The sequence below is a fragment of the Carex rostrata genome, chromosome 11 (assembly GCF_964058835.1).
Source record: "Carex rostrata chromosome 11, lpCarRost1.2, whole genome shotgun sequence".
Lineage (NCBI taxonomy): Eukaryota > Viridiplantae > Streptophyta > Magnoliopsida > Poales > Cyperaceae > Carex > Carex rostrata.
Window position 1 is genome coordinate 12,607,626 of NC_135928.1, and position 26,342 is coordinate 12,633,967.

The 26,342-nt window shown below is 35.7% G+C and overlaps 4 protein-coding genes and 1 long non-coding RNA gene across 8 annotated transcripts; 2 read left to right on the forward strand and 3 right to left on the reverse strand.

Annotated features, from left to right (window-relative positions):
* Positions 1 to 388: 388 nt before the first annotated feature.
* Positions 389 to 4,117, reverse strand: LOC144562349 (glutathione S-transferase Z1-like). Its single transcript, XM_078311562.1, has 9 exons — positions 3,977 to 4,117; positions 3,730 to 3,786; positions 3,524 to 3,609; positions 2,919 to 2,990; positions 2,516 to 2,569; positions 1,878 to 1,953; positions 1,506 to 1,573; positions 852 to 911; positions 389 to 685 (listed from the first exon to the last, which is right to left on the reverse strand). The coding sequence occupies exons 1-9, from the start codon at positions 4,059 to 4,061 to the stop codon at positions 584 to 586; spliced, it is 660 nt and encodes a 219-aa protein (XP_078167688.1). The 5' UTR covers positions 4,062 to 4,117; the 3' UTR covers positions 389 to 583.
* Positions 4,118 to 4,903: 786 nt separating this feature from the next.
* LOC144562029 (uncharacterized) lies at positions 4,904 to 7,263 on the forward strand. Of its 3 annotated transcripts, XR_013513960.1 has the most exons (7): positions 4,904 to 5,020; positions 5,113 to 5,186; positions 5,437 to 5,502; positions 5,598 to 5,661; positions 5,900 to 6,013; positions 6,110 to 6,243; positions 7,206 to 7,263. It is a non-coding gene; the product is annotated as an uncharacterized LOC144562029 (long non-coding RNA). The 3 variants fall into 3 exon arrangements; XR_013513961.1 differs by lacking the exon at positions 4,904 to 5,020 and having other exon boundaries at positions 5,030 to 5,186; positions 5,929 to 6,013; XR_013513959.1 differs by lacking the exon at positions 4,904 to 5,020 and having other exon boundaries at positions 5,031 to 5,186.
* A 617-nt stretch (positions 7,264 to 7,880) lies between these two features.
* Positions 7,881 to 9,567, forward strand: LOC144562103 (Transducin/WD40 repeat-like superfamily protein). The gene is made up of 3 exons (XM_078311264.1): positions 7,881 to 8,352; positions 8,464 to 8,948; positions 9,176 to 9,567. Exons 1-3 carry the CDS (start codon positions 7,932 to 7,934, stop codon positions 9,545 to 9,547), a joined length of 1,278 nt encoding a protein of 425 aa, XP_078167390.1. The 5' UTR covers positions 7,881 to 7,931; the 3' UTR covers positions 9,548 to 9,567.
* Positions 9,568 to 9,607: 40 nt separating this feature from the next.
* On the reverse strand, positions 9,608 to 10,494 carry LOC144562102 (uncharacterized). The gene is made up of 2 exons (XM_078311263.1): positions 10,113 to 10,494; positions 9,608 to 10,040 (listed from the first exon to the last, which is right to left on the reverse strand). The coding sequence occupies exons 1-2, from the start codon at positions 10,345 to 10,347 to the stop codon at positions 9,736 to 9,738; spliced, it is 540 nt and encodes a 179-aa protein (XP_078167389.1). The 5' UTR covers positions 10,348 to 10,494; the 3' UTR covers positions 9,608 to 9,735.
* Positions 10,495 to 12,558: 2,064 nt separating this feature from the next.
* On the reverse strand, positions 12,559 to 25,129 carry CPSF160 (cleavage and polyadenylation specificity factor 160). Of its 2 annotated transcripts, XM_078310337.1 has the most exons (26): positions 24,816 to 25,129; positions 24,356 to 24,505; positions 23,733 to 23,886; positions 23,513 to 23,648; positions 23,239 to 23,384; positions 22,851 to 22,946; positions 22,708 to 22,760; positions 22,455 to 22,586; positions 22,274 to 22,325; positions 21,557 to 21,667; positions 21,336 to 21,470; positions 20,940 to 21,068; positions 20,643 to 20,720; positions 20,348 to 20,491; positions 20,126 to 20,220; positions 19,692 to 19,888; positions 18,105 to 18,835; positions 17,931 to 18,011; positions 17,589 to 17,654; positions 17,046 to 17,123; positions 16,531 to 16,758; positions 15,239 to 15,370; positions 14,947 to 15,120; positions 14,369 to 14,554; positions 13,685 to 14,052; positions 12,559 to 13,382 (listed from the first exon to the last, which is right to left on the reverse strand). In XM_078310337.1, the coding sequence occupies exons 1-26, from the start codon at positions 25,067 to 25,069 to the stop codon at positions 13,268 to 13,270; spliced, it is 4,221 nt and encodes a 1,406-aa protein (XP_078166463.1). In that variant the 5' UTR covers positions 25,070 to 25,129; the 3' UTR covers positions 12,559 to 13,267. The 2 variants fall into 2 exon arrangements, with proteins under 2 accessions (XP_078166463.1, XP_078166464.1); XM_078310338.1 differs by lacking the exon at positions 17,046 to 17,123.
* Between the last annotated feature and the right edge of the window lie 1,213 nt (positions 25,130 to 26,342).

Here is a 26,342-nt window from a genome sequence, read left to right on the forward strand (position 1 = left end):
GAGGTTTCCTATTTAATATTCATTCAATTTTGGTCAACACAAGAGAAAACATGCTACTGTTGGCAAACAACACTCATTGTTGAAAGATTACAATATTTGGTCGTTGCATTTTCTTTTGTTTTCTTTTGTTTTTTCTCTCTTACGCAGAAAAAAAATACTACCTAGTTTGGACCAGTATAGCGAATTGGCTTTTTAATTTTGCAGAAAAAAAATCTGCAGTATATTTCAAGTAGCTCCACTTAGCATGTGTAGTCAATTAGACAACATGAAAAAGTTCACAGCAGAACCTCATGATGTTATCAGAACTCTGAGATTATCACAACAATTACATACACAAAGCAATGCAAATCTTCTATTACTGGAAGGGATTTAAGTAATGGAGAAGCAATTTTGTAATGATCAAATATAACTCAGATTAAATCATACAGTACAAACGTTGGAACAAAAGTTATTTCCTTCTTCAACATATTGCACATAACCCATGGAATTCAACTTCAGCAATGCCAACAGACTTTATTTAAAATACATCCATTGCCATTGCAGCTTACATAGTACCATTTGCACATTCATAAAACCAACCTTATTAAGCAGAGGGAGCATCTGGCTGGTTTTCAGGTAGGGCAGCTTGAAATGCTGGTATTTCCTCGTATGCCTTGTGTAGCCTAGCAAGTGTTGGGTAATTAGACTGCAAATAAAAGGAGAAAATAAATCTCACGAGCTTTTAATTTCAAGAAAAATAAAAAACAATGAAAAGTCTTAAAAATACTCTTAGAATGATAGAAACATTGAAAATAAATCTCATGTTCTCTATTGATTAATCTTAGAATGATAGAAACATTGAAAAGTCTTACAATATCCATCTTCATTCGCTTGACCGCTGCATGAATTTGTGGGGCCAGAAACACATCGGCCTGCAGTTAATAGCAGGTAAGAAGAATCAAAGAGTTCTAACTACAAACAGAAAAAAGGCTCCAGAAAGGCAAGTAAACAGTATAAAGCTGAATGGAGAATATCACAATTTCTATCCACACAATAACAGAAATAAAATATCAGCGTTAAATAAAATGAGGTGACTTTTTATAAAATCATTTATTGGAAAATCCCTCCACAACATCAAAGAAATCAAATACCCATTAAAAGCAAAACACCTTTTACCTTCCACATATTTTAAAAAGTAATTGGATCTTTAAATTTCTTGTTTAATTTAAGATAACAAGCAGTGAACGATTAATCAGATTATTCTGAAGTAAAATGGGGACAGAATGTGTAGAAAAGATATTCATATTTTGTAGGAATGTAAATGATACTTCCAAAGTAAGTACTTAGTAGTAGTCTGCATGATATTGCTCTTTTTGCAGGTTCTAAGTAATATTTTCTTACAGAAGTATCCAAGTAAACTTGCCAATTATTTAAAAGTTTCAATACAAGCTGATGAGCATTTGATCAGTCTGCTGGGAAAACATTACTAAATAAAAGACAGACCAAAACTCTAAGCTGACACTCACCAATCCGACTTCATCTCCAGTGGCATATTTCCCAGCACAACCTTTTAAGTTTAACAACTTCTCAATGGCTAGATATGCATAAATAAACAGACAACTGAAAATTAGCGGATCTTATAACATCAATAATGACTAGATAACCCAATGAGAAGTGTCAAACGAGTGCAAACAATAATAATATTAATAATAAAAAATTAACTTTTATCCACCTTCTTAGCTGCAATAACTCACACACAAGAAAGTATCAAATAGGTTCAAAAAATTAAAACTGATTAATTACGGAACCAGTTGGTGCATGGTAATGAGAGGTAGATGCTGGTACTGGTCATGACAGTACAAGGGCCAGATCTAGTTATTCTGATCAGCACAACCAACCTGCTAAGCCTTTACTGATTTGGTTGATGGGCCATGAGTTTTTTTCCTCAGAGCCAAGCTTTTCTTCAATATAGTTCTGTTAAAAAGGACAAAAAGGTAAAATTGGAGCTAAAATATTTTTACAAAATTTGAGTACAAAGAAGCCCACCAGAATTGATCCTTCAAAAGAGATCCAAGATTTGTGGAATTTGCACAGAAAAGGAAAGTACTGTAACTAGCACGATGCCAGCAGAGTCTAGATCATCCTAACATATGTTTACTCCATTTAAACCTCATATTGAGGACAATATTTTTTTCATTTTAGTCTCCTCAGAATTAAATCTTCTCCTTGTACCAGTCACCTATAACCCTACTTGTGGAGTCCTCTAAACCCTAACCTCATGGCTTACTGAAACAAACTTGATATTTGGAATGAAGTTTGGACAAAGATAAACAAAGCATAATTTCCCAGAAAAAACACTGACAAATGATAAAAACAAATATATTTCAAGAGTATTGTTTGCCTGTATCACGATGCTTCTTTTCTGAACATGCAAAAAAACACCTGGTTCATATGGTAGTAAATATATATAGTGGTTTTTTTTTCACAGTATACCCATTTTTAACCAAAAAGAAAAGGAAAATGGGAGTGAATTTACCAATACAGCAAGGTTGCAGAGTGGCTGGATACCTGAACAAACTATGCTTGCTATCTGAAAATTAGGAGAGAGATATAATATAATTAGAACTGCATTTTCTGTTATGATGAATAAGGTTTACACTATCTTATATCAATCCAATTGTTGGAGGCATTTTGCCGCCAACCTTCAAAAAAAGAATAAGATTTACACTAATAGATTTGCTGAACCATTTGCAAGATAAAATTACCAAAGTGTTTAAAACAAGTGATGGAATAATCTAAATTACAAAATACTACAGTGTCATCTTTTCTCACAACATATTCACTCGAGATGAATTGCAACAGTAAAATTAGTAGTACATCATCAGATAAAATTACAACAGCAACATCAGTAACAAAGTATAAGCTCTTTTCTTATGTACCTGAAGGTTTAATGCTTTCTTTTTGAGATCCTGAGGCAAGAGGGGATTTTCAGGGTACTTGTCTTCTAAATACTGCCATTCATCCACAGATTCGCGTCAAAAAAAAAAAAAATAATAATAATAGAACCAAAGAAACACAATTATATACTGAGGGGTGGTCCCACACATAGCCAGAGGAGGGGGGGGGGGGGGCAGCTGCCCCTTCCTAGATTTTGAAATTAAGTGGAAAAATTGTTTTGCTCCTCTCTAGAACTGAACTGTAAAGCCCACCAGACTAGTCCAATAGTACTGTTAGTGAAAAACTTTGTTATTTTTATAGAAATTTACGGATCTAGACCAACTTTGTTGTTTTTTTTAATATTTAAAATGATATTATTTTTGTTTGTTTTTTATTATGTAAGAGTAAGACTATACTATTTTTATTTTTATTGTTTCTTATTATGTTGATTGTTTTTTATCTAGTACCCGATTAGTTAATGGGTTTGAATCCAATAAGCTATTTTAACCCGACTCCTGCCCCTCCCTGACAGAAATCATGCGTCCGCCCCTGTAATACTTATAACTAAAAGGCCTATAAAAGACAAACAAGGACAGTCTGTGCTCACTAAAGCTATTGCAAAGGAGTCGCCTATTAATGTATCTCCATCAAGTAGTGCAGGGACACACTTCATGGGATTAATCTCCTCAAACTCTGCAATCAAAATTTATCAAAGACAAGTTCTAATCAGAACAATTACAGTAGTAACACTGGATGCTTGGTTTTTTGTCTTGCTCATTCACAAAAAAAATAATAACAATATTGGATGCTTACTAGGATCGAATTGCTCTCCTTTTAGAAGATTCACTGCCTTGTACTCGTACTCCAGTCCTAATAATTAAAAAAATATGAAACATAGAAACTTCATATGTTCATCGAATCCATTTGAAGAGGCAACAAAATTGAAAGCTCAAATTCAAGAGATTCTAATATTGTCCCGAGTTCACTGGTCTTTCCCTATGTAGGAGGCAGCAAATTCCACAATTCAGTTTGCGTAAAAAAGGCATCAGAAATAAAGAACCTTTGAAATTGAGAACGATTCGGATTCGGTGAGAACAGGAGCTACGCCAGTAAGAGTAAAGAGTGAGTTTCTCTTGATCCGCCATTTCCCAAGCTCAGATAAAGAAGACGATTATGGACAACGAGGCCAGAGAGGGAAATCAGGATGCATCGAGTAAGATACTAAGATAGCTAGGCGTAAACGGATCGGATATTATATGACGGTATCCGGATCCGTTTTCGATTTTTACAGTTTGCAAATAGGGATAAGGGAGACAGATACGGAATATGATACATACGGATATGGTTTCCTGTTTCGTATTTACAAAGACCGGATCTTTTCACTTCACGACCCTCTCCGAGTATGTGCTTAGTGTAACGTCTTCCATTAAAATTGAGATAATTATTTGTATTTGTATTTTTTTTTTCTGATATCTATTTGTGTAGATATGGATATAAATACGAATAGTTATTTGTATTCGTATTTTGTAATACATTTGTTTTAGATTTATATATGTTTAGAGAAAAATAGTTTACAAAATTGAAGCTTCATAAGAGTATAGTTGCACAACATATTTATATAGATGCTTTTTTAAAAAATGATTATATTAAGTTACGAATAACTAATAAAATTGTCACTAAATTTGAAAAGTCAAAATTGTAAGAGTAAAAAAAAGGTGACAACATTGTAAAATTTGAAGAAATGAAATTTTTTAAACCTAATTAACTGCTAGAAAAATCTGACACTTCCGGACAACAATGAATTGGAACAATTGAATATGTGCCACCTTTTTTTTAAATAAGTGGTATGTTATCCTCAACCAACATGAGTCTACAGAAGGGGTTCGGATTGTAAATTACATTTTTTTTTTTAAATTTCAAAATAAAACCTAACTATCTATCTGCTATTACACATGATTAATTAAGTACATTATGTTACATGTTTTCGAGAAGCACCAAGTGTACAAATTGCATTGGCAGGGACACAACACCACGATGCTAAGGAATAGCATAGCAACACGCCACTAATGATCACGCCAAATGTCTTCCCATTGATGTATCTAAAGTATCAATTCTTTTTTTTTGTACTATTTCTTGGCTTATTCTTGATTCTTTAGAGGCTTTAGTTAGATTTTTGCTTATATTAAAACCTTTTAGGCAACTAAAAGTATTGGTGTTGCTAGACAAGTGGATACAAGAACTGTATTTCCTCAGCTTCAGAAGTTAGCCAGGTCATAAATTTGTTATTACCTTCGATTTTCTAATTATTTTCGTAGTCTTTATTCTTTAGACTGTATTATTTATTTTTATTAATGACAGCAGTGACATCAAAAATCAGACTAGGAAAAAAATAACAAAACAACAATACAATAATAAATATATATTCTGATTAGCTGTGACCTTCCATAATCATCAGCTGGTATGAGTCACTATTTATGGCTTAAATTCTTCTAATTGAAACATTATGTGCTATAATTGCAGCACATTTTGCTAAATATTAGCTACTACCCTGCAACTAAGCAAAACATCTCACCCAAGAAAAGCTTGGTATGGTTCTAACTTCGATTGAAATTATTCTGTATGCAATTAAAGATAACTAAATGCTCTAAATCTTGCAAGTGTCTGAATACTTTTTTATGTAGGTGGTGGTGAGTAGTGACATACAACCCTCTTGGATGGCACAATGCAGATTTCATCTAAATATCAGTAAGTAACACAGTGGTATTATCATTTTTTTCCGATACACCTGTTGGACTCTTTTCAATATTTTTTTTCCAGATAATGGCTTCATTATTTTGTAAATATGTAGGAGTTCTTTGTGGAAACTCTCTGGTTATTTATTATTTTCAAGTCTGGTAATGGCCAACTTTTAGTAAAGAGTGGAGCTTTTACTTTTTGTGGAGATAGATAGTACCACACTAAAATTTAAGAAAATTGTATGTAGAAATTTACCTTGGAAGTTCCCCTAAGTAGACCCCGAAATATTGACTTATTTCTCAAGCTTCTGCATCTCTTTTGGGTTGGAATTCATACTACATTTCCAAGAGAACTTCAAAAGGTAGGACTTCACAAAACATTTAAAACAAAATAATTACTTTGTTCTTGCAAAACCACTTCTAATTCCTTTTACTGGAATCTTTTCGTAATGGGATAGTGCATCGAAAGAGAGTAGATCTTCCAAAATTATCTTATCGGGAAAATGATACTATTTAGGTGGGACTCGGGCCTCTAAAAATGGCATTTTCTTCTTCTGATGAGCTTCGAAAGATTACAAATTCTATGGCAGGAGTTAGCCTTTTTTCTGGGAATTTTTTCTTTACTTACCTGACATTTTTCGAGCCATTTTTAATTTCTTAAAGAACCTTAATATTATTTAGGTTAACCTGTGACAAAACAACAAAATTATTTGTGGTAGCCACTAGACCAACTACTGGTAATGGCTAAAACCAGTGATGTTTTTCAACAGATCAAAATATTGCATGGATTCCTGTTATACAAAAACCTTCGCTAATTAGGAACAAACCAAGTAAATGCCCCTCACACAACTTCACCACCAACATAAATAGATTACATGAAGAAAATCTCATTTTGAGCCCCAACTCTAATTGTCTCTGAAAAAATTCAAACCATTGTTTTTGATCCTTTTTCTCCTCTGAAGTAGTGTAATTTTACTTCTGCTGATAAGATTGTAGAATATAACAGGTTAAAGGAGTAATCAGAAATTGATAGCAAAGATGTTTGCAACACAGATACCGTCAAAAATTAAGTATAGCATAAGACAATTATACTCGAGATGGGCTATGGTGCATTGCAATGCATGAACCCTCTTATGCATTGCACTATTAATCATGGATTTAAAGTCCAAATGACCAATCGGAACCATTCATCTTGTTCTTCATATTAATATGTGCTTGGGGACTAAATTTTACATTTTTTGGAATTTTTTTACTATTTATTAAGCAATTTTGAAAGTCGCTGATCTGATGGTCCAGAAAATTTTACTGTTTTTACTGTTCACAGCGAAACAGCAATTTTCAAAAATGCTTAATAAATAGTAAAAAAATTCCAAAAAATGTAAAATTTGGTCTCCAACCACATTTCAATATGGATTAAACATTTAACGGTTCGGATCGGTCGTTTGGACTTTAAATCTATGATTATAGTGCAATGCATAAGGGGATTCATGCATTGCAATGCACCATAGCCCATCTCATTATACTCAACACTAACACATTTTTTACTTTGTGCAGCATGGACAACAACAGTAAAGCAAAGGAAAAGGCGAAAATAATTAACTACACCAACCCCCAAGAATAGTCACATCTTTGTATATTGTACATATTATTTTGCCTACTTTTTAACGGAAACTTACAGTAGCAATTGTTATGTAAAAAAATAAACTGTGTTTCCAAGTACTTAAAAGGAATAACAAGCTACTCGGGGACTATCACCCCTCTTTTAAACCCAACAAATGAACCAAACACTAAAATTATCTGATGCGAGATTAAATTCTAAATACATCAAAATTGGAACTTTCGTATAATTTCATGTACAACTTATGTTACATATACCTTTTTTTCCTATATGCTTCTGCACTACATTATTCATCCTATATTCTTTCTTAAATTATCTATATACTTTTCTACTTGACAATTGTTGCCGAAGCAACGCGAGGCCTACTGCTAGTTGTTATTCTGATCGGAACAAGTTGAATTCAAAAGAAATGAGATGAAAAGAGAAGTGGAGATTGAAGCGTGGGGTTTATTTTGGGCCGAGGAAGGATTGGTGTATAAAACCACATAATTTGGGCCTTGCGTTCTTTAGCCCAATTTTTATGGCTGAAAATTAGATATTGTTATTATTCGGTCATTACGTTCCCCGGATCCAGGCGGGAGTTCGGAACGGTTGATTAAGCTTAGCGCACTGAATCGCACAACCGCGTCGGATCGAGCGCGCCACACCACGTGTGGAGAGCAATGGACCTCCTCTCCGTAGCGTATGGAGCCTCTTCCGACGACGAAGAAGCCGAGAGCGAAGCCTACTCAATCCCACCTCCCAAGAGACACAGATCCCACATTTCCCCTCCTCAGTACAACCCCACTCAGGCCCCCTCTCTGCCTCTGGCAAACCAGCCCCACCGTTTCCCCCCGCCTCCCCTTATCCCGGGGAGATACATCTCCAAGCGCGAAAGAGAGACAGCCAACCTCTCTGCCTCCTCCAAGGAATCTGAAACCCCAATTTTTCCTTCCACCTCGGCCATAAGATTTGAGGCTTTGGCATCATTGAGGAACCAAGGAAAATATGCATCTAGTAGTAACAAACTGCCTACTAGTCTCTCTGTCAAATTGGCTGGTCACACAAAGGCTGTCAATTCTGTGCAGTGGTCAAAGAACTATGGCAAGCTACTTTAACTTTTTTTTTGTATTTAATTCTGTTGAATTTTGACATTTCTCTGTTGTTTTATGACCTTATTGTGTATATAATTTAAAAAAAAAAAAAAAATGCCAGACCATCTTCTTGCATCAACTGGGATGGACCAAAGTGTAATCATATGGAATGTATGGAACACTAAACAGCCAAAGGCACGGATTTTGAAGTTCCATGATGCGGCAGTCAAGGACGTAAAGTGGGCCCCACAGGGATACTCGGTACTCTCTTGCGGCTTTGACCGTGCCACACGGCTTGTTGATGTAGAAAATGGCAAGGAAATCAGATCATTCAGGGAAGATCAATTCGTGGAGACCATAAGATTTTGCCCCAGTGACTCAAACCTGTTTCTATCGGGAGGGTCTGGCGGGTCAATTAGGCTTTGGGATATCAGAAATGGATCTGTGGTTAAGGAGTACTTGAAGGGTCTTGGGCCGATACTTGATTTGGAGTTTTGTAGAGATGGGAAACAGTTTGTTTCCTCTAGTGATGAATCAAAAAGTAGAATCAGTGAGAATTGTATTGTTGTCTGGGATGTTATGCGGCAGGTTCCTCTATCGAATCAGGCAAGTATTTTGCATGAATTTTAGTCTGGGTTTTGGTACCATGACTGTCAGGTATTATGCCAGTATGTATGGTTAGTAAACATATTTTACAGTTCTATCCCTACTTGTTCTTGTGTTTAGTATTTGAGATCAGATTACTCTAGCTCACTAACCGTAGTATCTTGCTTACCATTCAGAGAACTTAAAATGGGTAGAATTTTCTTTTTTACCCCTTTTCTTTCTTTCAGGTTTATACCGAGGCATACACATGTCCATGCATAAGGTACCATCCATATGATCCCATCTTTGTTGCACAGTCAAATGGTAATTACATAGCCAATTTTGGAGCAACACGACCCTTCAGATTAGACAAGTATAAAAGGTACGAAAATCATGGGGTTTCTGGTTTCCCAGTAAAATGCAACTTTTCTTCGGACGGGAAAGAACTTGCCTCTGGTTCTTCAGATGGTTATTTGTATTTTTACGAGTACAAGTCTTGTAAATTCTTAGGTAAACTTAAGGCTTTTGAAGAGCCTTGCATTGATGTTGTGTATCATCCAACAAGACATAATGTGATAGCTTCATGTAGCTGGAAAGGTGAAGTTGCTATATTTGAATGAGATCCTTTTTTTGTTTGTTATCCTTGTTCATTGTGCCAAATAGGTAACAAGAATATCTACTAGAAGCCTCTGCAAATTTCTGTTTGTTATTAACAGAAAACAAAAAATAAACTCAAATCAATTTTTACTAATTACAATTTGTTCAAATCTCGATATTTCTTCACTATTAACACAATCTCTCTACTTTATTACTCCTTTAGAAAGCTCATCATTGACTTGAACTCTTTGAAATCAACCATACCATCTCCATTCTTATCTACTCCTCTTATCATTCGCCGACACTCTGTCAGGCTACATTTACTATACCCAAGCCCTACAAGCACTCTTCTAAGCTCTCCTGCTGATATGAGACCATTTTTATCCCTATCAAATACCTCAAATGCCTCGACCAATGCTTCATCATACTCTGTGGGCCCTCCTCCCGTCACTGCCTGTGTGAATTCGATGAAGTCTATTTCACCATCACCATTTAGATCTAGCTCCTTAACCATTCCTGTCATGTGAAATCTTATCATGTCATTTACATACATGTTTGCATGGTACAAAAATTTAGACTGAATTTTACCTTCAATCTCTTCTTTCAATGTGGACTTGTCCTGTCCAAGCCGAATCATGACTTCTCGTAATTCGATTGGCGAAATTTTTCCATCTCCATTGGAGTCAATTAGGTCGAACACAACCTTGAGCTGAGCTTGCATATCCATGGATGCGATAATCGAAGAAGAGAGCTTGTTGAATTTAGTGGTTGCTTTCTTGCTCAAAGCTTTCAGTTTGAGGAGAAAGAGCTTCATTTCCTTCATAGTGAGTTGCCTCTGACCTCAACTGGAGCTTGGGAACTACATGTAAAGTGATTATTGAGGTTTTGATTGGTTTGGGAACAATAACTAGGGTTGATGAAATGGCAAATTGGAAAGAGAAATTGATAGGAAGGAAACCAGCAGCTAAGTACGAGGGAAGCTGTAGACTGGATACTGATTGTGTGGTAGGTACTCCATGTGGAGTTTAGGTTTCCAGTGTGGCCATGTTGCCATCTGTGAAGCGGGTCATGATTATTTTAACTATAACGAAATAATATCCATATTTTATCTAAATTATTATATTTTAGTATCTCTTCAAAATTTTGTAAGTTCTTTAATTATTTTGATATTTTATTTATGTTATAAAATAATTAATTATTCCTGAATTTTATTTATATTATAATCAAATCACGAATTTAAGAACTCATCAAATTATTTCCAAATTCTGAACTTATAACTATGATTTTACGATAGCACTTTATCTTGAATTAGAAAATTGTGCTGTGCTAACATCAATGGACAGATACATGCATGTTCATCAAATTATTATGTAATAGTTACAGAGCTTTACTATGTATTTTTTGTCCAGTATGAAATTGTTATCATAGTCACACAACTTGCGTTTAATTCACGAATTATTCGTGTTTTATTCATTTTTTTACGTTTTCAGACTGAACTCCGAATAAAACGTATAATATGTTTTATACGCGAATAAAACACGAGTCACGAATTATTCGTGAGAAAAACGTCAAAAAGAATTTTTTTTTTTTTTTTTTTTTTTTTTTTTTTTTGCTTCTTTGTTGTACCAAATTATACCAGAATCACGAACTTTTGACCAGACCGAACCGAACCTGAACTATTTGTTGTCACTATGATTGTTATCAAATGAATTTCGTATAAACCCATGTTCCACGGTTGCTACAGTATAACAGGCCGCAAGGAATCCAGATTAGTCCATGTGCTGGTTTAGATTCCCTGTTACACTACTAACAACCAGAAGCTGCCAATTATTGGACGAGTTGCAACTTGTCGAATGAAACGACGAGAAAAAAAAATGTTAGCTCTGAGTCTCTGACTGTCAAGTGCATTAGGAAACTTCCTTATTGATATAAAAATGAAAATTTTTTTAGTCATTTTAGTTGCTCAACTATACCAATTATTTTCTGGAGAAAGTTTAGGATGGTATCATGGTACACTGAACCAAAATGTACTTGCTAAATTTACAAAAGCTGCAAGTACACACACCTTCCAAATTAAAGTTCCAATTTAGTTCCTAACGAAATCTGGTCTTGAATCTTCATGGAAAGAGACTCTGTAGCTAACAGTTTAACAGACTTAATAGTTGTACCTTTCAATATGAACATCTCTTCCTCTTTATCTTTTGCTGTTTTTCCGTAATTTAATGGAATTCAAGAAAGATAAGATTATTAATTGTATTTGACCCTCGATATTTTACTCCAACTTATTCTTTAATGTGTTTCAGACAAAACAAGTTCTACCATCTTTTCAAAAATGACAAATCAGATCAATCTTTCCAAAATTGTTAAAAGTGTAGCCAAGTTTTAGTAAGTGTTTAGTTTAACAATATATGTGTACGTTGTTGTTAAAACCGGAAGTTCACAGAAATATTTCTACTCTTGATGAGCGTCTAGACACTTAAAGCGTGTATTCGAGACTAAATACACGTGCATTTGAATTCATGCACATGTAATGAACATTATAGTCAAAAGAAGTATAGATTTTTTTTCGTGCGCTATGCACTTTAAATATGCGCACATATACTATCAAAGCTAGGATTTTGAAACAACTTTTGGCATCCGTTAGACTGTACAACAATTAGGGAACGAAATTAGTCAAGTTGTTATTGATTCCGTTTCAGCACGTCACATCACGTGTCTACCACATGACATGACCAATGTGTCGTGTGACGACATGTCACATCATGTGTGTCTGTCACATGACATGACCCACGTGTCACACGTGACGTACTTTCCTTTTGACAAATTAATCCAGTCATGTAAGGTGACCAATTTTTTCAAAATCATTTCTTTAATTTAATTTATTTTGCAGTAGTTTTTAATTTTTAGCATCTTTTTATTTTAATTTTTCTATAAACTAATTTAAAGTATTAAAAGAATAACTAACAGTGAAAGATCTCTTTTGATTACATCACGTGTGGTCAAGGCAACATCAACCTATCTATCACACTGCATATAATCAAAGCACATTTAACTTAATCTGAAAATTCGAAAATGTCTACATTGGCTAATTTCTACGTTACAAATTACAGACTCATTAAATCAACCATAATCACGATATCTTACACCTCAAGCATATTCTAGCTCATCATAATACACCAAGTTCGATTTTAGCTCAGTTGCACCAATAATCTAAACAATCATTTTTTTTTTGGCAACAAAGAATTACTCACCTGAACCTTTCTAGCATGATGCGAGATGGGGCAGTAGCACAATTACCCAAAGGTCGAGAGTTCGAGCTCCTTTCATGACTTTGCAGCTTCTACAAAGCTTTAAAAAAAAAGAAAAGGAGAACCTTTCTAGCATAATACAAAGAGACTACCTAACAGAAATTCTTCTCTATATATTTCTCTTTTTCAATAACTTGAACACTTCATTTTTAGCAGAAAGAATGTCATTTTGTTTTTCCGGCCATAAGACAAGTATGCAGACTTGAGATTGATAAAAAGAATGTGTTGGATGGCTTGGAGGGGATAAATTTGTATCCATTTTGATATGTTGTTTCCTAACAAGGGTTATTGCTAATGTTAGATATGAGTGATATATGGGCCTTCAATAGAAACAAGAAACCATCGGTTCTTATTGCAGATAGGTCTACACAGTGGGTGTCTTTGTCTAGTCCCTTTAGTGCACTTTGGTCAGAAAGAACTTCACCAGAAGAACCTTCAAAGGAAACTTGTGCCAACAGTAAGATCACTCAGGTTGGAAAGAATTTGGGATCTCGTAGATTTAATCTGCACTGCAACTTCTATCTGCTCCTCCAGGGACAGCATCTCATAACTGCAAATAAGAAAGAAAAAAAATAATAAAAAGGCATTGTCATGCACAGAACAGCAAGAAAATCAAACTCCAGGTAATCTATTTCAAAACCATATAATATTAATTCAACCAATACTGCTCAGTGCCGATACTTGCTAGCAAATACTGGACTAGACTGGTAAAAGGAGCAATGGTACAAATCAATGCAATTCTCTTGATAAATTATGGACATCAACTATAGTATGCAAGACCAAAGCAAACACAAACCCATATACCATTAAAAAGCGAACTCAGATGTTGCAACGACAAATAATAAGACTTACTGTGAAAGGAGCTCAAAGTCTAGCAGACTATCTGGTCCAGGACGGTGGACCCTCCCATCAGAACGGAACTGCCTGAAAGCCCTTGGGTTCAAGCCACATACATGTGGGACCACATCGACCAACTTTTTCTGCAACAACTGGAGTCGCTTGAAGGTGAACTCATCAAGTGGGGCCACACAACCCAGGCTACCATCCAAGGTGCTGAACAAGAGTGCAAACCGATTGGTCTTCTCAGCTGTGGGCCCTGCTCCAGCAAGCATTTGTAGGCGCAGGAACTTTGTGATGTGAACACCAGCATGGAACTCAGCTCGTGAAAGGAGCTTCTGGCCTTTCCAGCTTTCCATCGTCTTCGGTGCATAGTAGAAGATCTACACCAATAGACGGAGAGGACTTATTTGTAAGCAAAATTATTTGACAGATTGGTCAATAGACTGCAGAGTTTACATTATTCTATGAAGAAAGAAGGATTAACAAAGCCAGCATGAAGGCACCATGACATGTAAGTGCATGGTAAGTTGCAAAAGTTACATTTTAGTATAAAAAAACACACTGCAGAAGTTTTTTTTATATTTATATATAAAAATGTGCTTTCAGTTTCAAAAAAGCTAATAACAATATCAAGCACCTACTAACATAAAAAAGAATCTACTGAAGGCATTAGTTTTGAAAAACTGCCAAAATGACCTGGATATTTTTCTGGGCATCTGATACAACTAGGCTGAGAGTACTCCCGTCGATCAAGAACTCAGTGGCATAACAATCAAGAGACCCAAAATCTTTAGCCAGCATGCTCAACTGGGCTCCTTGTTCTTTCCAATTGAGGAAGAATATGCTCTTATGTATGTCTCCAAACAAGACAAAGTTCTTTACCTAATAGAACATAAAGTTTAATGAGTGGCCAGAAGTACTTGTATAACACACAATTCCTAATAATAACAACTTCAATAAAATTAGTCGCTCAATAATATGAAGATAAAAAAAAGCAAATACATCTTAGTTGATGAAAATAAAAAGCAATCTATAAAAAGAAACAAAGCTTGCCCTAGCACATACATTATGAGGCATTCCCCAAAAATTAAGACCTTTCTTCTGGAATACAAGAGCTATGAATTCAGGAGCCCCACTGGCTCCCAATAACATCATATAAGAAATTGTTCGACCAGATAGGTACTTTCAGATAGATATCTCAGTTATGGATACTTGGTTGATTATAGCTGGAGAACAGCTAGAGAAAGGGAAGAAAAAAAAAAAAAAAAACTCACAATATTGAGGCTAACAACATGAAGAGGCGCATCGTAAAAGGCAACACCCATGAGCTCTGATCCTGTCCATTTGTTTAGAGTAATTTTTGGACCAGATGCTATCAGTAAATGCCCTTGAAGAGATGCTACAGCTGAAACTGCACCCTTAAGCTCCCTTGAAAATATCTCTGATACCTAAAGTATTAAATGAAGTAAAAGAAATTTAGATTCAACTACGCAGAACAACAAAAATGCTAAATAAAAAAATATCATCTCTTAGGGGATTTTTGTAGTTATTATTATTTTTACATACCACATTCTGGGATGGTTCAGAGCTGCTAGCAAATGAGAAAAGGAGCACTCTCCCTCGGCCAGGCACGTCCTCCCCTTGAACATAAGCAGTTCCCACAGCCATTAGGGTTTCATTCTCCTTTGTTGTTGTATTCTGAGAATGGTGAAAAAGATTGTATATCATTGGTGTTTCTTTTCAATAAGCATTAGTTATGCCTTAACACCAAGAGTCTCCTACAAAAAGAGCAATTTGCAAAGATCCCCCACTATGCTTTAATAATGACAAGAACTTGTAAGACAGAAATTGCAAAGACTCTATTCTTTATGAAAGCAAAAAGATGTCCCCAGCCAGTAACTTCAATTATGATTGAGTTGTACAAAACCAGAAGTTAGAAATATCATTAATGCCCTTTAAACATCAACCACAAGCTCTCATCTCCATTCCTTTGGTGTCAAATCCAGAATGAAATTATTTGGTTTGAGAATTTTTAATATGGTATAATTTTAAAGAAAATACAAAAGATCTGCATACCTCCTGTTATTTTAGATGTGCATATCTAATTTGTAATAATTTTACTTTAGCACATTGACTGTCTTAGTGCCTTCAATTCTCGGATTAACAGGAAAATATAACAATTGATCAAGGATGGCTAGGGCTAAAGCTTGGCAAGAGAAAGAAAATGGGTAGGGAGAAAGATATCAAAGATCAAAGAGATGACAAAGAGAAGAAAAGAAAATTACCCCAAAGAAAAACACTCAGAATCAATTCATTCTGATTCATTCAATTGCATATAGTATTTGACTCCTAAAAAAAGATGACAAAACTTGCAACTAGAAACTGCCTATCAAAATCAGAAGTAAACAAAATAAATCAAAACAAACTTATAGAAACAAATAGACATTACAGCTAAATCAATCGTTTTCAGAACATAAATCTGGACAAACATATTCAAATTTGGACTCATTTTTGGCTCATTAATTAACTGACCTAACAACTAAACCTAGATAAGATTTGAACAAGGACTTGACCATGAAAATTTCAAAATCATCAAAATATGACAAGCAAGAAGGAAGCAGCTTTATCTTGTATAAAGTTATTAGGGATGTTAAATTTTTAAGGTAAGAATATTCAAGGATTATGAGCTGGTAGCTCTGTGGTAGCTCTGTTGAACAGGATAAATAACAGCAGGGGCCATTTTTAAAAATTTCCTCACAAGTCCGAGCTTTTAGAAATTTTAAAAAAAGTAGGAGATCCTTTGCAGCGAAGATATAATTTAGGGGCTTTCTCATATTTCTAAATTTAGTACAACTTACATGTAAGGTGACAGTGCGGACAGTTAAAGCATGCTCGAAGTTCTGCATAGGTATGGTGGCCTTTGTTTCCCACCTACCACCAGCTTTCTCTGACTCAAGTACTCGGACCTCAAATTCTTCAATAGTATACGTCTTTTGCATGTCGTCTGGATTCACGGTCATATCCATTTGTTGACCCATCTCCTGGTCAGCCATGGAAGACAATAGCTGACTCAGCTGCCGAATTACCTACCAATGTCCAATATAGACTAACAGTCAGATGAAGTGACATGTAAAATGGCTCTAGTATATCATTGTATAATTTTTGGAGTTCTTTTTTCTAGATGAAGTTCCTTTGCATTATTTAACTCTGTTGGGTTATCTCTTTCTCTTTCGTTATTTTCACCTTTTTTGAGTGCTCCATTACCATGAGAGGGCTGGGAGTAGTCGATAAGTCATACAATAATGTGTTACCGTGCCATGAAAATAAAGTAAGACACATTACATGCTCCACAAAAAAAGACACTAGTGCTTACTGGAACAGATACAATGGTTGGGTAAAGATTCCTTTCAGCATGGTATGCGACCTGATGTGGAGTTCCATGCAAAGGAATCTGCAAAATTTTGTTTAGAACAAATCAAACAGCAGGTATAAAGAGTTAAAAGACAGAAGCACCCTCATTTGCAAGGCCTCTTGCATTGTCAACCTTGGATTATCAGCATTTCAATTGAAAACCATCTTACTATGATAGTGTTGGGTAATAAACATGATAATTTTGTTTAGTACAGTTTTGATTCCGTCAGCTCATCCTAAATCATAACAGAGGCCTATACTACAGTTGTGGTGTTGTAGGGATTATTTGAGTCTATTTACTCACCTCGATGGCTATGTATATAACCTATTAGCTCCAGTTTATTAGGAAGACTACCAATACTGTCACAGCTACAACAGCTACGCTTAAAAGTAGCCACATTGCTGAATTGCAGGGGGTTCATGCAAAATTATATGGTTCAATAATCAAAATATGAAGTTTAACAAAACTATATGCATGTGTCCTAATTAAAGCAGCAGACTTTACCTTCTGAACTGGCCAATAGTTATCATAGTTAAATGCAGCAGGCAACTGACAGATCTTCAAGAAACCCTACAAAAAAAAAAAAAGTTCCAAATATTATTATCAATATATCAAAAAAGGAAGAACCAAAGATCCATCGAGAACTTTAGTTTAATTATATTTCAAGAGCGTCGCACTTGACCTTTTTATAGAGCATTAGCATTTTATAAGGGTGGAATTGGTTGAATTTTCTTATCATGCAGAGCACGCACGAGGAAAACCAAAAAGAGATATTGAGGTGCATGATAAAAGTACACATTTAAATCTTAGTTACAGAATTTACAATAATTTTCATAATTAGTGTACCTGAGATGTCACACAGATAAATCCGTGGTTGCAATTCACATTGTGGAGAATAGTAAAAGCAACAACTGCACCATCACAAAACTGCAACAGATTCAAATATTAACATGATGAAGCTAACTAGAAATAAGCAGTAACAAACAAATTTAGCAGGAAACAACGTAAGGGAAAGAAAACCTGTGGGTGCATCCGAAGCCGCTCTCTACATGCCATAATCCATGCTGGCCTTGAACCATTAAGGAAAAGCCCCTGATACCCTCCCACATTATTAAATACAGTAATTCTTGGCCTATGTACAATGTCACTGGTCTCCTCTTCCCTTATACCACTGTCAACCTGGACCCTCACAAACCTCAAGTTCCTGAGCCGGATACCATGTCCTATTGTGTTGACATCACCAGTTGCATCAGTAGTCATATCTCCTCTTGCATTGTCGGTTACCTCGTAAAAGTATGTGCGGTAAGACAGTAGTGTACCATCATTTAGTACTCCAAAAAGGTATGGCCGGCTATAACGACCCGGCCATCTATGCATTGCAACTTCAACTACCTTCAATCCATGTCCTGTTTCTTCTTTAACAATATTACTTTTACACGTGTCAGACAGATGGGTCTTCCCGGAAATAAAATTTTCGACTGAGTAAACTGATTTGAAACCTGGAACGTCAAATATTTCAAGCTTGCCACTCTCATAAGTGACTATGCAGTACACATCGCCACTGTTGGTTGATAAGTCGGTCGAATCTATAGGTTCAGTCATGCCGGTAGAGAGCCAAGCATCAGTGCTTGTGGTACGGAGCCATGGGTGAGGCCCCTTATCATGGTATAGTGCACATGCAGATATTGGGTCAGAAGAATTGATTGAAAAAACAGGAGGTGTGGTCAACGAAACTGTATTATTGGAGGGGTCTGAAATAAAAGAAAACATATATTATGCTCGTAGTATGTTTATTGCAGGAGCACATATGCAGCTGTATATCCTAAAAAGCAGGATACTGCTATCTCGATATGGACCATCACTTTTAGCTTAGAAAGTTCAGATCATTTATTTATGAACCAGTCAGATTAAATACCCCCTACGACAAACTTGTGTCCAATCTGGAGTTTGGACCATCCATTTTAGATCACAATGGTTCATATTAGGATAATTACCGTCTTGTTAGCTAGAATAACAGAACATGCTTGACTCCTAACGTAGAACAATAGTTCAACAAAAAATCCTTTTTTCTTTCTTTTGTAAAAGCTGAAAAAAATTATACAGCCATTTTTCTCAACACCCATGATTTTGTAGTGTTTGCAAAATAATATAACAAAAATCCCTTAAAGTAACTTGACACTATCACCTAAAGATTATTACCCAACGTATTCAGCATACTATACAATCAAAATAATAAGCATGTAAATTGAGAATCATCTCTTTCTAGTTTTCAAACTCATTTTTGCTCAATAATTCTTAGCTGTATCTTCCATACATCATCTACAATTGTTTGTCTTTTAGAAAAAAAAAAAAAGCTGGAAATTAGGAATGATTTGTGCAAAGAACTAAGGTGCTGGCAAAGTTGTCCATTTTAAGAAGAATACTTGTTAACTCAACATGACCTCCCAATCAGATGAATAATTGTCAGTCTATAATGTTCTATCCCAATCTTGGGTGTTTTCTTCAAGAAATTGTACGAAGATCAAAGGTGTTTTCTTTAAGAAATAGGAAGAAACTGAGACACTTGTACAAATCCTTGAAAAAATTAGTACTGAATGTTCCAAGTACCTCCAACAAGAAGATGAATTGCTCCATCAGTCATCCTGAGCAAAACATATGGGTCAGCAATGGAGACAAATGCAGCAACAGGTGGTTCAGAACTTGGTACCAGATCAGAATTGTGTTGATTGAAAATAAGCTCCTGAGTCATATATGAGCCGTCAAGTATGCGGGCCCCACAGGCAAAAATCTGTACAACCCTTCGCCTGCACAGACAAAGGCATTTGGATGTTTAATTTCAGAAACAGGTTTGTCATGGAAAGTAACAACAGTACCAGTCTGGGTATGGGATGGTACTGGAGAGAGACCCAATAGTCTAAAACTCATCCACAACTTTAACATCTCATTTCTTTTTGTAGAAAGGGCAGTAGAAAATTTGCATGATATGAAAACCCCAGAATAACATTTTAGGAGAATGATACAATTTTAATAGTAAGGTTCACCTTCCAAATAAGTTACCAGCAGCAATTGTACACCCATGTACAAAATAATCAACAGTCTCAGTAACTTCCCCCAGATCATCTGCTGTCTCCAGAACCTGAATCCACATACAACGGATTACTAACAAAAGCAAATGAAATATAGAAGATGTTGCTTTTGCTTTTAATTTGTTTACACTGAAAATTTGACAAAATCAAACTCTGAAGGAATAACTGCTAAATTACCATTGTTCGGTTCTCTAAGCTTATTATTAGATATGAATGGTATTCTTCATCCTCAGAAATTGTTCTGGAGGCATCAGTCGAATGGCTGCGTTGTTGGTTCTTATGATACACTGTCCAAATACCTTTACAACCTGTTAGCTCCACCTATGTGTAAAAAAAAATAGATGCAACATGTTTTCAAAAGAACTACCAGTATATCCTTGAAAATTAGGTCGATCACTAATAAGCTGGTTCATTAAGAAAAATATTATGAATAGCAGCTACAGAATGATCAAATAGAAATCAGACAAAAGACCTCAGTAATTAATTCTGGACGAATTGATTGTTGGAGAACAGAAAGAGCCCCATTCTTTCCATGGCCCGAACAACACACCTGAAACAGATACTCCGAAAAATCAAATTCCTAATTGAGTATACAAGATAAAGAAAAAGAAGGAAATGGCAATGGCAATGGTTGGCTATTTATAATAGAATGCCAATATGAAGAAGCTAGCTCAGCCATGGATAAAGCAGCTAATTAGATTTCACGCATAGAAAAAGACATGGAAATTGAACCTTTAGAGCCCAAAAAATAGAGAATTGGGCCACTAACCAACTCATAATTGCTCTGTTTAGCAAGTCCAGCAGCATCAAGGTCTGCATTCATCCTTAAGCCATATAAGAAATCCTTGATTGGACCAATATTGATCAAGGAATCTCTAACAACAAAGGAGAAGGATTTCTGCATGGAAAACCGCCACTCATTAGTCGTGTTTCCAATTGAACCTCATACGCTGTTAGTGTAAATTAAAAGTTGACAAGTTAAATAAAAGCAATAAAAATAGAACCTTTTCACTAAAAGCAGGGCCAGATATCTTTTGATAATATTGAAAACTTACATACTTATACTAGATTTTGATAAAGGCGGTATCTGAAACTTCTCAAAATTTATAAATGTCTCAGCAAGTGAGACTGTTATTATTAGTAAAATGCTGTATGAAGTACAGACCTGGGATGAATCAGAGCTGTTTTGAGTTGTCGTGAATAAAGAGAGCTCCTCTCCACTACTGACATCCAACAGAGGGTCAGATGGCATCCTTCTCAGTCTCTTTGCCAAGGGAGTTTCTACATCCATATTACCAGCCTGTTTTGTTTGCAAAATTCCATAATTAGATTTTATATGGCCATTGCTGGAGAAGTGGAGACAAATAATAGATAAGAAGTATTCACTTCATCTATCTGCATGGTAGAGTTAGATGCCCCAGAGCAGTATTGCACAAGAATGCTATCTCCTAAACGGCTAGCAAGGAAGAAGAATGAGTTTCCTAAAGTTGTCATCCCCTGAAAAAATGAAAACAAAGAAAAAAAAAAAAAAAAAAAATTTGAACTAATTGTAAATATCAAGTCTGTCGAGATTGTAAATCACAAAAGGTCATTTTTCTTCTTTATTCATTGATCCTTTAAATTCCTTTATGTTAAGCTGGACTACTATCCAAATAAATGAAGGGTCTAACAAGTCAGAATTTTATACTTTGTGCCCATTAGGGCTCACACCGATGTGATCTTGTAAGTCATCCTATCCAATACCAGTTGAGATGCAAAATTGCTCATCATAAACTGAACCTTGATAAACTAAACTCATACTGTCATGGATGGAAGTACAGAATTGGCTACCTTATATGTCTATATATTGGACTCAACCAATAATTTACCAATATTGTACCAGTACTGAACCCCGAAAATATTTCTAGCTTGCTAGTTTTGTTGATTACAGGACCCACTAGTCAGTATAACCTGAAAAATAAAAGGGTGCCCTGCATGGGTGTACACCTTGAGAATAAATCTTTGATCAACCACAAAAACATGTAATTATGCTTATAAAATAATTTAGTGTTTTTTATCCCCATAATGTAGTTTATAAATAGAACAGCATAGGTAAGAACAAACCGAGGTCAAAACTGATGAATTTGCTTTCGTGAGATCAAGTCTCTGCACACCCCTGTAAGCAAAAGCAAAAGAAACTCAACAAGATCAAAAGGATTCCTAGCCATACATAATACAAGCATTTAGTAAAGATTAGCAGTTAAATAGGACCGAACGTGGCCTAAAAAAAAGAAAAGAGTCATGCCTCCCATTATTGACCAACGTTACCAATAGTAACTCTCCAGTTTTGACTGAAAACAATGCAATGTCATTTGATAGCCATGTAGCATTAGCAGCATCCAGCTCAACCGAGAAGTTCGACTTGGGCATTTCTAAGCTGAAGGATTGCATAACAATTAGAATTCATACAAAACATAATTTTGAAATCTCGAGAAGTTCCAGTCAAAAGATGTACAAACATTTAAGATATGTGAAGGATATTCGAAAGAATGACAAACCTGCCATCAGGCTGAGATGAGAAACTGTTGAGGGCAAGGGAGCACGATGTAGACTGCAAAAGAACACAACATATTGACTAACCAAAAAAAGGTACCTAATAAACAAGAAAGATGGACAATAGTCTTAATCATGAAGAAAATACCTGGCTATGATAGTAGATAGCATTTGCGCACATAACAAGAACACCGCCAAGAGGTGCAGGCACAGCAAGAAGCTTGTATGCGTCATGTGGTAAATTCTGGAAGAATCATTACAGTTAAGTGAAGTAATACATTTTTCAATGTAGTTGATTCGCATTAAGGTAATTATTAACTAGCATGTAATGACACAATTGGCTGTAATTGAAGTTCAGTTTCTAATCTTAGGCCTAAAAATGAAAAGGGCATTAAAGAGGTTTCTCGGGTAAGGCATTAAGGTAATTATTAACTAGCATGTAATGACACAATTGGCTGTAATTGAAGTTCAATTTCTAATCTTAGGCCTAAAAAAGAAAAGGGCATTAAAGAGGTTTCTCAGGTAAAGGAACTCACACTGGCAGACCATATTACGGGATGCTGCTTCAATGTGGTGCTGATGCTAAGTGCTGAGAGCATGCATGTATTGTGCTTCCAAGGTAAACGACCAGCCCAAGTGGGTTCCTTTTCATGCAGTACCACCAAAACCGGTTCGATATAACCTATTAGACAAGAAGGTATATCAAAATTGCTATAAAATGAAACAACTGGAGAATCAGGCTTTTTGTCAAGATCCAACAAAATTGTCAAATTTGAAAGAGATATAGACAGGGAGGTGAAATTAGCATACCATGTACAAAGATGAAATCTTTCACATGATTGATTTCCAATTCACGCAAACTAATAATATACGAGGACTCCACTCGGACAGAAGAACTTCCGCCCGCATTTTGCTTCCCTTCATCTCCAACCAAACCATGACCAGCCTAATCCAAAAGCATTTTCTTCAAATTAGATACTTGAAACTTAGAAAAGCAATTTGGAAAGAGGCAAAGAGGAAAATGCTGCACCTGAGCAGATTTAAGCATAACCATCTGGAGCCCGTATATAAGAACTCCTGCACACCTACCTTGTGGGTCTGTTTTGACAATGGGGCCCCTGGGAAATGACTCCCTTCCCCTTTTCAGGTACTGCCAGTCAGGACCCTCAAAACAGTGCATTGAACTACACAAAAAGAGGTAAACTATCTTCATTGAGGGGGGTATAAATAAATAAAGTTATAGGCCATGTTTGGTTGTGGAGTAAGAGGTGGAGTAAACCCCTTACTCCACGCTTAAGGAGCCAAACAAGGAGTAACTTAAGCGGTTTAAGATGGAGTAAGATTTGAGCTAAACCGGAGTAACTTACACCACCTAGAGAGGTAGTTTAGCTTACTCCACCAAACATGGTTAACTTACTCCGGTTTAGCTTGAAGTAAGAAATTTAATCCGGTTTAACTTTACTCCACAACCAAACATGACCATAAAGAGTAGATTAAAAGAGATATTGCTCATGTTTACTTGCTTTTAACTTTTTTATTTTTTGGTGATTCAACATAGGACCAAAAAGAAGCACCAATCCAGGTTGATATGTCAGACTAGCCAATGACTACTGCACTAACTCAATTTGCAAAAAGAAAATCTGAGCGTGCTACCTTGTTTGCAATCTATGTGTTGACTCATCAAACTCGAGTACACATATTTTTGCATCTCGAAATGCTAAGATGACAGAGTCTCTTCTTTTGCTAGTGCGTTTCTCAGATCCATCAGATAGTACTGCTATAGACTCAACATTTCCATGAAGCCTGAAAAAAATAAAAAATAAAGAGTCAGGCAGCCAATCACTTCCAGTCTTCCGCGAGTCTAATTCTATTCTAAACGTATAACAAAAACAACAGTGGATAGAGCTACTTTTCCGAGAATAAAAACAGTGGCAATTCAATGTTCAGTACCAGCCATTAAGCGATTTTGTTACTGAATTCTCTCTTTGTTCTTTCTTTTTATTTGACAGAATTGAGTGCTTTGAACCTAATTTAAGCTCTGGTTTAATGCTAGAGCTAGAGAACCCTTGAAAACAAAACAATTTCAAAACCTAAAAGTTAAAAACTTGTATACATGTAGTGACAAGCGACTTCGAGCTGAGCTCCACTGATCCCATCCATGAAACCCTTCTCTCCCCCTCCTTTCTCCTCCAGTGTCCTAACCGCATAAATATCCAGCACATTGCCAGCGGTGACAATGAGATTCGGCAAGAGGCTCCCGGCGGCGCCGTCCGTACCAGAAAAAGAGGAGGCGGGGGTGAGGAAACCCGCGGCGCAGTTCTCGATCCCGGTGGGGCCGTGCTGCATCTTAAAAGCAGCGTAGCTCATTGTGACTTTCGAGGGTTTTGGGTGGGAACTGGGAAGGGAGGGACAAGGGGTTTGCAAAAGCCCTCTTGACGGAATCGGGAACTCAGATGAGTTGTGACTTGTGAGCGTGACGATGGTTTGGGTTTGAATCGCATTGAGCGACTTTGAATCGAACTCGAACGAATCCTAAGTTCCGGATACAGTGTTTTTTCTAATACAAGTAGGGTTGAAGAGGCTCTGCAACCTTGTGTATGCTACCTCTAAATACATAACTATCCCCAAACAAATCCTTAACAGTTAACAATGATTTAATTAGGATAATTTCTATTCATAATTCTTGCATGTTTTTTTTTCCTTACTGATGTTCGTCCTTAAACTTCTCGAAATAATTGATAAACTCGACTTACTCGATTCCCTCACTTTGAAACAATTTTGTGGACTAATTTATTTTGCCTTTTAAATTTGGGTCAATCTACTACAATAACATATTGACTTGAGAACATTATTTTGTCAAATGAGGTTCTTTGGTTTTGTCTTTGCTAAAGGCGGCAGCAAAATTAATTATAGACTTAATTCCTTGTATCAGAAACTTTTAGCTATTAACCTGTTCATTAATAAAAACTTGATGCTTAATACCTGATAGTGTTATACGCATAGTAAACTTGAACATTATTTTGTCTAATTGGAGCAGCTTACACAGAGTAAATGTATGTACCAAATCCTGATAGTGTTATACGCATAAATAATTACTAATATACCATAAAGTTTCAATTTAGAATTAAATAACAGAATCAAAACTTTCAATCCCCTGACACATCTTTTTCTTGATTATAGAAAGCAAATGGAGAAATTTTTGAAACAAGGACATAAAAATGTATCTGCATTCTAATCGTGAAAGCGAATTGAAATTAATTTGTCTATATACAGAAAAGTCATTTCAACCAAAAGCTCTAAATTTTAAACAAGTCAAAATGAGTGGTTTGATGTGCAAGTTCAATCCAAGTTGGTTCAGAGAGTTTGCAAGTTGGCTAGAATACAATGAACACAATAGAGAAGCATATAATTTGTATTGTTATTTGTTTAATGAGAGCAAACAATGTAGTGATACTTTCATTATTAAGGAATTTAAATTGAAATAGAAAAGATATATTGGTGGACCCAATAGCTTTAATAACCAAGCAATGAAGAAGTGATGATCTAGCAAATCATAAATTATCAATTTAGACCTTGCTTACTAATTAAGCTAAGCAATCGAAACATGGCTAGGGGTCGATACATAAGTTTCGTCAAGGGA

Excerpts from the sequence above, each read along its gene's own strand:
- LOC144562349 (XM_078311562.1), bottom strand. The coding sequence starts at position 4,061 with ATGGCGGATCAAGAGAAACTCACTCTTTACTCTTACTGGCGTAGCTCC. Across the intron at positions 1,574-1,877 it reads AATCAGTAAAGGCTTAGCAG|CCATTGAGAAGTTGTTAAAC; the intron begins GTTGGTTGTGCT and ends ATGCATATCTAG. Across the intron at positions 686-851 it reads AGCGAATGAAGATGGATATT|TCTAATTACCCAACACTTGC; the intron begins GTAAGACTTTTC and ends TTTTATTTGCAG.
- LOC144562103 (XM_078311264.1), top strand. The coding sequence starts at position 7,932 with ATGGACCTCCTCTCCGTAGCGTATGGAGCCTCTTCCGACGACGAAGAA. Across the intron at positions 8,353-8,463 it reads GCAGTGGTCAAAGAACTATG|ACCATCTTCTTGCATCAACT; the intron begins GCAAGCTACTTT and ends AAAAAATGCCAG. Across the intron at positions 8,949-9,175 it reads AGGTTCCTCTATCGAATCAG|GTTTATACCGAGGCATACAC; the intron begins GCAAGTATTTTG and ends TCTTTCTTTCAG.
- LOC144562102 (XM_078311263.1), bottom strand. The coding sequence starts at position 10,347 with ATGAAGGAAATGAAGCTCTTTCTCCTCAAACTGAAAGCTTTGAGCAAG. Across the intron at positions 10,041-10,112 it reads ATTGAAAGAAGAGATTGAAG|GAATGGTTAAGGAGCTAGAT; the intron begins GTAAAATTCAGT and ends TTCACATGACAG.
- CPSF160 (XM_078310337.1), bottom strand. The coding sequence starts at position 25,069 with ATGAGCTACGCTGCTTTTAAGATGCAGCACGGCCCCACCGGGATCGAG. Across the intron at positions 22,947-23,238 it reads CCGTAATATGGTCTGCCAGT|AATTTACCACATGACGCATA; the intron begins GTGAGTTCCTTT and ends TGATTCTTCCAG. Across the intron at positions 20,492-20,642 it reads GTCCAGAATTAATTACTGAG|GTGGAGCTAACAGGTTGTAA; the intron begins GTCTTTTGTCTG and ends TTTTACACATAG.